The 12,488-nt window shown below is 40.2% G+C and overlaps 1 protein-coding gene across 8 annotated transcripts in view; it reads right to left on the bottom strand.

Annotated features, from left to right (window-relative positions):
* Positions 1-3,526: 3,526 nt before the first annotated feature.
* The window catches only part of FAM13A (family with sequence similarity 13 member A), a 284,430-nt gene continuing 275,468 nt past the window's right edge, over positions 3,527-12,488 (bottom strand). For all 8 annotated transcript variants that reach the window (XM_019741111.2, XM_074323597.1, XM_019741109.2 and 5 more), the window contains 3 exons: positions 10,977-11,173; positions 10,305-10,406; positions 3,527-8,096 (listed from right to left, as the gene is read on the bottom strand). In XM_019741111.2, the coding sequence (XP_019596670.2) occupies positions 7,970-8,096; positions 10,305-10,406; positions 10,977-11,173 (426 nt within the window). In that variant the 3' untranslated portion in view covers positions 3,527-7,969. The remainder of the gene's footprint in view (positions 8,097-10,304; positions 10,407-10,976; positions 11,174-12,488) is intronic.

Raw genomic sequence — 12,488 nt, 5'->3', positions numbered from 1 at the left:
AGATAAACACTAAACCAGATTAGTCTGTCACCGTCACCTTATTTTTTAGGATTAAGAGAATAAGAAAGCCAAAGAGCAGTTTTGGAAATAACCCCATTCATTCCCCCGTGTCATAAGAGGCCAGACAGACCTCTTGAGGGCAAAGGTCAACAGCGAGTACCAACTGGGCACTGGTTCGTGGCCCCACAGGACCCGCTTGCCATTGCCAAAAGCTTCTTGTTAAAAACGGGTCTCCTGACCTTTCCTGCCTGGGCATTCTCAGGAGCTCAGATGTTTGTGTAGCAGTTTCAAGGACTCTCAAGTTCAAGTCACTGACAGATTATTTGGCGAGGAGACCTAGTTTCTGAATTTCTGAGGTACTGGGGGGCAGGGCCTTATTTAATGAGACTGGAAAATCATTGAATCCCAAGCTCGCCCTGTTGCTGGCCTACGCAGTGGCACCTTCAGCTTGCCCCCTGTGGGAGGAGGGAGTGGAGGACCTCAGGTACTCTCCCAGTCTCAGCCTGGCCCACAGGCTTAAAGAAATTTAGGATGTTAATTAGGAGCTTGCCAAGATTGAAGCAACTCTCCTCCCTAGGGTAAGCTTTGTTTTTAGTTGTTTAAAAATACACCCTGAGACAGTAATTTCAGGACACCAAGTGATCTAGAAATCAGTTAAAAGGTTATTCTGTTCCTTCACTGCACAGAGTTCAGGCATTCCCACGTTAGTGTCAGGGGCAGCTCAGACAGTTAATATTGTTTACATGTCTAAGATTTGGACCTCCCAAAATATTTTGGGGAGAAGTTGACTTAGAGGAATTTGCCTTGCTCTGCAAGGGAAGGAATTTAGCAGGCGTAGATATAAGAAAGTTGCACATAGGTTTTGATGCAATTTACTTGAGAACGTTAGTAGCCACAATTTTATTTCCCCTCCAGGAGAATGGGTCAGTGTTCTCACAAAATCTTGCTTACCCTGTCAGCACTAATTTGTTCTTTCCGTGCTGGAAGCATGTTCTGTTCTGATTTATACAAACAAGGTATTGGAGGGTGATGGTGGAGGAAATACAATTCCTTTTTTTGTAGCCATTTCAAATATTTTGTTGGACTTCAGCATAGAAAAAATCTGTGTCTCAATGCCGATAATAACCCACCACCACCATTTATTTATTGTGTCCTCACTTTATGTTCATCCAAGTAAATTCCCATAATAACCCCATAAGGTAGGTACTATGATTGTTTCCATTTTTCAGATAAAGAAACGGAGACGTAGGGAAGGTAAGTAATATACCCAGGTCACAGAGAATCCATCTGTCTGCAATCTGGGCCTTAAGCATCGAGCAGCATTCGGTCTCCATTGGTGGTGTGAAATGTGCTGGTCTCTATTAATTTAGGATTTTGAATTGATTAGAGCTGCTCATTTCCACAAATACCCAGGATTCAGACTGCACACCCTCTCCTTGAAGGAAGGTCCTTAGACGAGCAGCATGGCAGCACCTGGAAGCCTGTCAGAAATGCAGAATGTCAGCCCCCTAACCCTTAGAGATACTACAGCACAAGACCCCTTAGCCATTCACGTGCTTGTTTAAGAAGCACTGCTGTCTGACTGGAGAGTAATGTCCTTCACTCCCCTTTGTCTAATCTTGTCCAGTAATTTTAAGTTCTTTAAAAGTTACAAAAACATCACAATGTCTTAAAATATCTTACCAAAGAATACACAAAGCTGTAGAACAAGTTGCATGACAAGGATTTCAGAGCATCTATGAATTGCTTTTGAGAAATTTGAGAGAAAAATTCAAACATCGAAAAGATTCTGAGTTTCAGAACTGACAGTAACATAATCGACACACACACAAGTCCAACGGAGACAAAGGTCTGAGTGGGGGACTCGGTTCAGGTGGGTGTCACATGAGGCTGCATTTCCCTAGCAGATGCCACACAACACGGAGCCACCCTGTGGTGTGCAAGCCTTGTTGCTGGAAAGGAAAAGTGAGAACCAAGCTGTCAACAATCCCAGTTCCTGCCAAACCCCATCTCTCTGCCTGCCAGCCAAGATTCTAAAAATGCATTTGGGAATTTTGACTTTGGTTTTTACTGCATATGAAATTCTATTGTGTATATATAGCCTTGATAAGCTGACTCAACTAGGGATAACTGATATATTTTGTCTTACAACATTCAGAATCCTTTTCTAGACGAGGTAATAATGCCATTGAAAGTATTGAAAGGGACTGCCTCTCGTTCTCAACCTCTGCCCCCACTGGACGTAGTAGGTCCCCATTTTGCAACTGCCATTCAGGAAGTCCACAGTACCACAAACTACAACAGGAGTAAGAGCAAAAACATTTGCTGGGGGAGGTGGGGGCTTCAGAGGACCACCGGCTTTGTAACAGGCTGTAGAACCTGATGTACTTGGGAGAGCATCACTTTCTGGTCCTCAAAGGGGCAACATCAAATATGACTTACGAAAATGGAGGGTCATTAAATGCTGCCTGAATTTTATTACTTTGGACCCAGTGTTTCAAAAGTTAAATTATTCAGCTTTTGGCAGAATGGCCTTAAATTGCACCATCGTTAGCAGTACTGCATCTCTGTACTCCGAAGTCAGATTCTCAGCTGGAATCCTGGTGTCAGTTAGGACAACGTCCTTACTCCAAGCCTTACTATTATTATTTTTTTGATTTCAGGTTTAATATATTTTTAGCATTTACTTTTGTCACTAAGAGCACATATAACACATGCAGTTTAAAGAACACCGGCAGGCCTAACCAGCACGGAGGTGTCTCAGCTGTGCGGAGGAGCAACTGCTGCCTGACTCAGCAGGCTGTTCAAGGCTCGTGTGAGGGAGCGCCTGGCCTCACAGGTGACGGAAGGGTGAGCTGCTAGCTTCACACAACTGAAATGGGCCTTTCCTTGTGAGTCACAGTTTTCTGGTAACCTTATTAGCTTCATAGTAGTAAGGGGCTAATACATTTACCAGTGATGGCAAAACAGACTGTGGAAATGTACTTACACATTCATTCACTCATTCATTTTGCTTACTGCCTTTGTTTCACCCCTCTAGCCCCTTCCATGAATTCTTCTAAAGGCAGCTGAGCAGAGAGCACAGGCCCATTTTCCTACTGTTTCCCCCAAAGTAAGACCTACCCCGAAAATAAGCCCCAGTTAAGATCTTAGCCAGACCGACACATTTAGTGCGTTATGACGATGTTCCAGAAGATGACATGACTTTATTTCAATAAATGTAGATTGTTGTACGTGAAAAAATAAGACATCCCGTGAAAATAAGCCCTAAAAGAGCAAAAATTAATAGAAGACCCGGTCTTATTTTCGGGGAAACACGGTACCTACGACCATGGGCATGCCTAACTTGTACCTTGTTTGCCTCACCTTTCCATGCTCTCTCTGGAGACAGAAAAAGAAAAACTTAATCCTTGTGAGGCTTCTGAGGAACTCAAGGGAGCAGCTTTGATTCCTTACTGAAGGGAAACGTCGGACCTCACAGGTGGTTCAGTCACAAGTTCCTGACGCTGTCAAAAATTCCAGAATATTCACATTTCAAAATATTTTATTTAAGTTTATACAAAATACAGTCATGTACAAAAATGTACATATCATTTTTCATTCAGTTTACATTTTAAAAAAGGACAACTGTAATTTCAAATACTTTCTGCTTACATGTCATGTAAACATTGTTCTGGGCCCATTTTCTTTACTAAAATTGTATCCACTCTTGGAGATTTTTGTGACTGGAGAGATGCTTTCAGATTGAGAATTAGATCTGCTGAAATGATTTCTCAAGCCACACACTTGACGGTGATTGGCTGGATTACAGGCAAAATGAGATTCTCTATAGAGATATAGCTGCAGCTTCACAGCAATATAAAGTTGTAGATGTACAGAGTTCATTTTACAGACATTTGTGTAAATCTGTAAGCGATGTCATCCTATCTACATACATCTATTATGAAGGGTCGTGGTGGAAGAATGCAGATGCCCACAGGGGCACAGTCTCTATTTGGGAAAGTGGCTGAAACAACAGCGGCTGACATGTAGCTCACTCTTGTTTGGAGCTTGCCATGTCGGCCACCCTGTGAAGAAGGGCCAGTGTGCACAATTTGAATACACAAAAATTTGAAAATATCGTTAGCCTATCTTTTGACAAAATATTCAGTGTATTTTGAGGGGCGAGGGGGGGTGAAAACAAAAGGGAACAAAAAGAAAGGAAAGCACGTTCTGGGTTCTACCAAACACACGGGCTTCAGAGGAAACTGCCTGCTTCAGTTTGTCCCTCTCTGCTGATTTAACCTAGAGGATACTGAAAAAGAACACGAAGGAAGAATTGAAGCCACTACTTCCCACCTACAGGGGAAAAAGGAAAATCCAGGAATCAGTGTGTCAGGAAAACCACTCTTGGAAGCAAAACAGAATTTAGACTACAACCAGCTTTTCACAAAGCAGTTAATAGTTTATGGTGTTCTATTATTAACATACCATCAAAAGCAGTAAGACGTAACCCTTAAGAAAAATGGCACCTTCATTATCAGATTAAGAATCATTATAAAAAAAATTAATGAACTTTAAAATTTGATTTTTTCTTGTAGATCTGCAATCTATTCTAGATACTGGACCCAACTCTGTCTACTGAGAACTAGGCAGTCCCAGAAAGAACCAACTTAATTGGCGCTATGGCCACCATCCCTTGATTCTGATGATAAAATATTCAGCTTATAATGAATTCCAACCTCAAACACATTAACAAATGCTCAGCACTCAGGGGCTCCAAGATTGCTGGTCTTAGGACATCTCAGCGCTACCTTTCTGACACAAGCACAGCTCTTGTCCTGGGCTAGAAATGCCATACCTGCAAGCAGACACACCCTGCCAGCACACAAGCATTGCATCAGAATGAGACAAAGCAAAAATTACACTGATGTTACATATAGAGACATCTCTGACCTTGGCAATAATAATCCTGACTTCAAACCGGCAGCCCAATGGAAGAAATTTAATTTGATTTGGTCTTTCACAGAAATTTTCCCTGAATTGGAGATCACTGAGATTGTGCGGGCTTTCTTTTCACAGCACAAGACAAACTTCGGCTGTCGTGAAACCTTCTAAGTAGGGCCCTAAACCAAAACCTTGCACATATATGACTAAAAAGTGAAATCTGAGCTAAATGATTCAAACATGAAACCAGTAATGATACCATACTGAATATAAACATCTATTTCCATGTTTACTCCAGACTCAACACAATAAAAGCAAATGCTTGTGAAAATTACAAGCCTCTCCTATCTCTAATTATTATAACCATAGTCAAGTTTAGTCATGCTTTACCTTTACTTATCATTGCTATTAAATAACCCTTGACATTTATTTTGTTGGCACGTGCTAATAAACACACACACATTCCCCAAGAGAGCAAAGAAAAAAACCCAGTCCAGAGTATTCTATGTGAAGCCAATTAAGATGCTGCCTCTAGGGTCTTGATACCCTGGGCGGCAGAAATGGTTGCTGTGGAAACAAATTTGCCACAGCATTTCTGGCAGAGTCAGAACCTACTGACTAATATAACATGTCTTCAGATAGGATCTAGTGTAAATAGGGCTATTTCCCCCTTACTGTGGACGCCAGTCTACGAAGTATATAGATTATTAGAAATTAGAAAGGAAAACATGACATTCCATACACAATTTATTTTACCATAACTTGGTATTTTCTTTTATTCAATCATACAAATTTGAATGGGGATTCCTGAAAAAATCCTTTACTTAATTTACCTTTCGCAGACACAACAGATTTCAAAACATTTAGTAGCTTCTCATTTACATAGCTTTTTCTCTTTTTAAAATTCTGTAGCATATTAGTATTTTCAAAACAATAGTCTTACACGGATGTGCTTTAAAAATTAATTGGTAATGATTTGATTTATATTATAGCTTATTTCAGAGAATAATTACTAAAAAGGACAGACTAGACAAGTATTTCTTTTAAAAAATACAATTTTTGGTCATGTGAATGATTCATGTTCAGATTTCAAAAATAGAAAACATCCTAAAGTGCATCATTTCATTTATAATATAACTCCTTGAAATTATAGCCATCTGTAATGTAAACAGTGGAGCAAAGAATACCAAACTATATTTTCGTGTCCATTTTTTACATTTGGAGGATTAGGTACCATCTTTCAGTGTGTAGGGTGCCTCCAATATACTGCTCATGCTTCTACGCAGGTATTTTTCAGAGTCGATAACATCAATGCGTTCTTTTCACCCACTCCCGACTTCAACAATTTTCAGCTGACAAAGCTGCTGCCTCACTTCAGCAATGGAAATTGCTGCTACAAATCCAATCTGACCAGTTTCTCGAAAGCCCATTTTTTTGAAATGGAAAACTGGTCAGTAGAGTTTTACGTTCTCTTTTCTTTGTCTTCTTAAAAAAACAAAACAAAACAAAAAAGTGGTACTCTTTAAGAAGGCAAAACATAGAGGAGGGCATCCTGTTGTCCTGTTCAACCTGCAACATTCTCTTCCAAAGGCAGAGCTGCTGAAATGCCTGCTCCGGACACCCAGTGGCTGCTGTGCGATACCTGTTCCACCTCACAAAGCACAAAGGTGGATCCAGGATGGACAGGCAGAACCAGAACCCACGTTCCCCAGTGCACACACGGAGGGTTATAAAGTAATAACAAATCACAAAGTGACATCAGCACATTGAAGAGATGAATGGTTTGGTGCCTTAAATTTCCTGGTCCCTCCAAAATGTCTAATATAGACAGCTTTGTGACACCGTCTTTAACAAAATTATAATCATAATTGGCCACACACCATTATTTGTCCTCTTTACACATGATCTTGAAAATAATGTGATTTAGATTCTGCCTTGGGATGAACTCCAAGGGCCATATGTACCCCTCAGGGGATTTTAGTGCAGGTTTACTTAAAAAAAAAAAAAAAAAAAATTAAACTCTGGTAACTACTCAAGTGGCTGAGAACACAAGTGCTCTCTCTCTCTTTCTTTTATGATTCTCTACACTTCAGTTAAAAATTAAGCAAGATCCTTTATGTTTCGCTTGTGCCAAAACGAAACCGAGCCCCAAACAGGCTGCCATAGCATGCTGGTCTTGCTTTGTGTCTGATGTTAATATTTGAGACTGGTAAGTGCAGTCAATGTTCAGGAAAGAATTCTCCAGGCTCTTTACCCTGTTACCTGATTTAAACATCAGCATTAATATAGCTCCGGCTATATTCCTTCTGTCCCTTGAAGGTATCCAGTCCTGTAGGGCTCAAAATTCTTTGTCAGCTGAGGAAGTGTTGAAGACACACACAAACACATGGTCAAATAGACGTTTGCACTGCCACTCAGGGCTGATGCAGCTTCCATCTACCTGAGAGCTGAAAGGGAAACAATTCACACGAGTGGGGGAAGGTGCAGCTCTGTGGAAAGGTCACAGGAATGGCCAAGGCAGCAAATAGGGCTCCAATGCATGTTCCCACGTAACTGGGTACACAGAGAACAGAGACCGGCACAGCAAGTCCGCTCTACAGAGTGAAGTACTGAGCTGGTTTTTATCACAGTTATGGACAGAGAATGAATGGCCTCCTGTTTCTCAGTTATCCAGGGAAGAACAGTGTATATTCTCTGTGGATGAGTGTGTCTCAATGTAGTGACTTGTCACTGCTAGTGTTAGTAAAGCTTCCACTGCAGTGTCTGTGCGTGTTTGTGCACGCATGCGCAGGAATCTTGACTTTCCATTACAAAATTCCTAGGTCAGGGCGCGTCGCCTTTGTCCAGCTAGGTGGTTTCTAAGGCAGGCAATGGAAACTAGAGCCGATCCCAATGGCCTGGATGGAGGCAGAGGGCTACATGCTTTGCAGGTCCAGCCCCGAGGCTGCCTTCCAGTTTCTGCAGAGCTGCTATGTACCAGGGGAGGCCGGGGGCAAATTCCAGGTGCGTCGCCAGCCTCCTTGGCTCGGGCTGCGGCTGCCCCCTACATGGACTTGGAATCAGTGTCTCTCTTGCTGATGAGCACCTCCAAGAGCCTTAGTTTCGCCTTTATGTGCTTATATTCATTGTATTCTTCAGCCATAGGAGTGCGGTCTTCCTTCTGGACATTTCTAATGGAAACAAAGGGAAAGCGGGGTGAGGACTGTTTGCTGTCTCTCCTACATGATACCGTTCAGCAGGTATATTAGCAACATGGAAACTTTGCAGGTTATCAGTCTGTAGAATCAGTGTTGCCAAACATCACTTGGTATCAAGACTGGAACTGGGTTTAGACAAGCAGCTTCCCCCAGAAGGCACCACGTGACTGAGTTTTCATATCTTCTTGTTGAAGATATGAAGGATTAAGAAATATAGAAAGTTCCTCTCACTGGTGCTATGTATAAATTCACATCAAGAGTCTCCATACATTGAAATCCTTTATTTATACTGAATGCTTTCTCACTTTTATATATTTCAGCTAACGGACCATTAAATTTCTACTTAGCAATTGGTATACCCATAATTTACAGGTTTCTCAAAAATAGTTTATACTCCTAATTATTATAAAATTAGCCTTGGAATCCAGCAATTGAATCCTATGATACTAATAAGGCTTTATGGTTTACTAATTTTATATGCACACTTTTTATATGCACAAGTATTAATTGAGAGCTTATTATGGGTCAAGCACTGTGCTAAGGGGATCTGTCTCCACGATCTAATACAACCCTCAGGAGAACTCAATGAAGTGGTGCTATTACCCCCATTTTACAAACGCTGAAAGAGGGACGGAAAGTCAGGCTCATTGCAAAGTGACTGCTCTCAGCTACTGGGTGGTACAGTCCTGCTTCTCATTTCACTTTGAAATGCACATGTCAAACATTCAAACACCAGGCTTCCTTTTCTTTTTATTAAAGGACAAACATGAAAAAGGCAATAGCATGGGACTTATTTGGTTCAGTGCACTAAAATAAACTTATTTATTCATGCCTTGCCTTGTTCAAGGAAGCGATTCTAGATAGCTTCTCAGGTGAGGCAGTGAAGGGAGCAGAGCAGTGGGAGTCGGGGCCCAGCTGTGTCCTCTGTGGGGCTTCACTCTCCTCAGACAGGAAATGATGGAGCCAGAATTTATGAGATCTGAAGTCCCTCAGAGTTCTAAACCTGTATGATGTTTATTCATTCCCATCAATTATACTTTCTGAATCCTCGTGAAACTTATATAATTATATATAGTTCCTCATGCATAGGATACCTGTGCATACTATGACTAACCAGAGAAACAGACAAACCAAAAATATGCCAAACCAGAAAGATGATTAGAATGAAACATCCAAACATTAATCCTGGTTTATCTCTGGGTATTATTATTTTGGGTATTATTTCTTTTATCTGCTTATCTATATTTTCTAAATATAAATACGTAAATATATAAATATCCTGAACACAAGGAGAAAGAAAAGCGAGTATTTCGGTATAATATTGATAAATATTGAGAAAGTCATTATAGGACAAAGCCAAATCAGAGATCTTAAAATTAACAATAATTGAAATAAACTAATACAACACATTCTAAATGCCATAGTTAATTTTTATGGTCCTTTTGTTTCTCAATACTTTCAAGAGGTATGAAAGGGGACTTAAAGAGAAACTATATTTACACTGTTTAGATAATTTGGATTAAAACAAAATCAATTTAAAATGATAAAACTTAACTCCAATGTAAGAGATGCAAATCTATTCTTGCCTCTTGCTGTGACTTGAGCAAGACACTGTGTGCAGTTGCTTGCAAACAAGGAACACTAAGCCTCAGGATAGTGTTACATAAGGATTCCATTATGCTTTAAAACTCACTGGTGGAAAGTACCCTAGTAATCAGGTGGATTTACTGCTTCTGGTATATTTTTCATTCAAACTTAACAACTACCATCTTTGCTTTTAAAATGTGCTTAAAACCCAGCAAGATTTAGAGTCCTTTCCTTATTTCTCTTTCCAGTTTCTTAAGACAAAAAAACAAAAACAAACCGGTGCTGTCGACTGGAAACATAGCTTCAAGCTGCTCATTTTAGATTAGAATTTGATGTGACAGGTGAGTTTTACAAATGTTAGCTCAGTCTACATCAGTCTTGGATACTATCCAAGAAGCGTTTCTTCCTGAAGGACCACACAAACCTCACCATCTCACAGTCAGCCTCGAAGGGGCCCTGGGCACAACAAACCTGAGGGCTAGGTTACAGGGAGGATGCACAGCGGTTCCCACCTGGGAGGCATCGCACAGACCTGACAGAAAAAAAAGAGGATGTGTGCGCAGAAGGGGCGAGGGAGGGAAAACCATGCACTACCTTCCATTTTGTCTGAAAAAGTTGTCTTCAAAATCACGAAGTGTCTTTCGAATCCTTTTCTTTTCTTCTCTCATTTCCTGAAGGTGTTCCAAGAGTTCTGGTCTAAGAGGGGCAGAAAAATATCAAGCAAATTGAGTTAAATCTGAATTGTCATAAATGTAATGACTGTGCAACTCGATAAGGTTTGTGGACAAAGTGGGAAACACATAAATGCAAAAACCGTTGTGGGAGCTGAGGGTCAGCAGGAACGAATGTTTTCTATTCCTCGAAATACTGACAACAGCTATGGCTTTTGGGGCTCCCACAAGGCTCCTGCTACTTAGGAATCCTTAGGGTTTGTGAAATTCCATGGTGCTTTGTCGTATTTTGCTTTGAAAGAAAGAGATGACATCTGTGCTCAGTGTTAAACGATGGGCTGCGGAGTACAGAACCGCACGATGCCATTTATAGAGCCATTCTGATTGTTTAAGCAAATCTCAGATGCTCCCTGAAATAACATGGGCTGAAGCACATACAGAAACTGAGCCAGAAGATAAAAAAAATTCACTGTTTTATCTGCACAGACGCACTCCAGGTAAGTCTGTGTTTGGTCAGCCACTTTAAGTACAAAGACTAAAATAATATGTAGGAAAGTTATTTTCACCCAAACATTTCAACACCAAAACGACATACATTGAAGCAGCATGGAGATTTGAAAGCCCAGTGTCCTGGCTGCATTTTGATGGTATTTTATCATCCATTGGGGAAATAAACCCATCAGCATCATCTTCAAATTGGTCGAGAAAGCAACGGGCACTGAAATCGGTTTTCAGAGAGACTGTGAAGTCCGGTTTTGTGTTGCTATCATCTTCTGAACCCTCCTCTTCTTCCTGGAGATACAAAACAACCCCAACCAGAATCTGGTTACTTTTTCTGACACTCTTTCATCACAAATATCATTTAATGATCTTTCAATTATCCAGACACCATACAGTTTTTTCTATACCGACATTTAGCAATACATATGCACAGCATGAATATGTTATTAAACATCTGTACGTACACAGTAAGTAACACAAACACTAAACACAGTCACTCAACAGGGAAAAAAATACAACAAAGTTAGTGGACATCACAATTAACATTTGTCAAGGCTGAGGATAGGGAGGAACAACCATCATAATTTATACCCTTAATCAAATGAAGCAAAAGAATCTAAAAATTCCCCATTCTGTGAAAACACATAAGAAAATCCACCATCAGTCATCAGTGCTTTCAGGATTGCATTACTTGTATACCTCAGAAAATGTTTTTTATTAAGCTATAAACATTCTCAGAAATTTAACAATATAGCCCTTTCTATTTAAGAGTTGAAATTGTAAAATACTTAATAGTTGCTTGGATAAAACACAAAATCTTAGGGAATTTTTTTTTTAACTTTCATTTATTTTAAGTGTGTTTTTCCAGGACACATCAACTCCAAGTTAAGTAGTTGTTTCAATCTAGTTGTGGAGGGCACAGCTCACAGTGGCCCATGCGGGGATCGAACCGGCAACCTTGTTAAGAGCACTGCGCTCTAACCAACTGAGCTAATCGGCTGCCCCTTAGAGAATTTTTGATGAGATCAAAACACTTATCTTCCCGTGATTGGAATCATAAATCTGCCATTTTTTCAAGGAATTTCCAAGGGCTCACTGTATTTTTCAGTATCTAAGAAAAGTATCATATTCTCTGTCTTGATGATAATGCAATCATAAAAACAATGGCATCAAATTAGTATTTTGTAGTGCCAATTTTAAAGCTATGTAAGTCTAAAAAAGAAATAATATCAGTCTGAAAGATTTTAAAAGTAATTTATCGCCAAAATGTCTAGTCAGACCAGGAGAAAATATCCAAGTATCTTGGAAAATAACAAAATTGGTTAGGAGTACAGCTACATGTGCACCAGGAAGTACATCAATTGTTCTAGTTAAACCAAGTGCCCATGCAGCAAATTCACCTCAGGATGCAGGAGTAGTTACCACTGGTGGTCAAAGCACAAGCACGCAGTGGGTTTTCTTTACATAAAGTTTGGTATGTCTATCATAGTGTCTCTGAAGAGAAATAATTTAAATAAACAGGCAAAACAAAACAACAGACAAGGCCCATTCCATAACCACAATGAAAGTACGGTTATGAAGACAACATTGGCAAAAACTAGTGGCT

Source organism: Rhinolophus sinicus, linkage group LG02 (assembly GCF_036562045.2).
Source record: "Rhinolophus sinicus isolate RSC01 linkage group LG02, ASM3656204v1, whole genome shotgun sequence".
Lineage (NCBI taxonomy): Eukaryota > Metazoa > Chordata > Mammalia > Chiroptera > Rhinolophidae > Rhinolophus > Rhinolophus sinicus.
The sequence above is the reverse complement of the archived record's forward strand: the minus strand, read 5'-3'. Positions and strand labels throughout refer to the sequence as shown.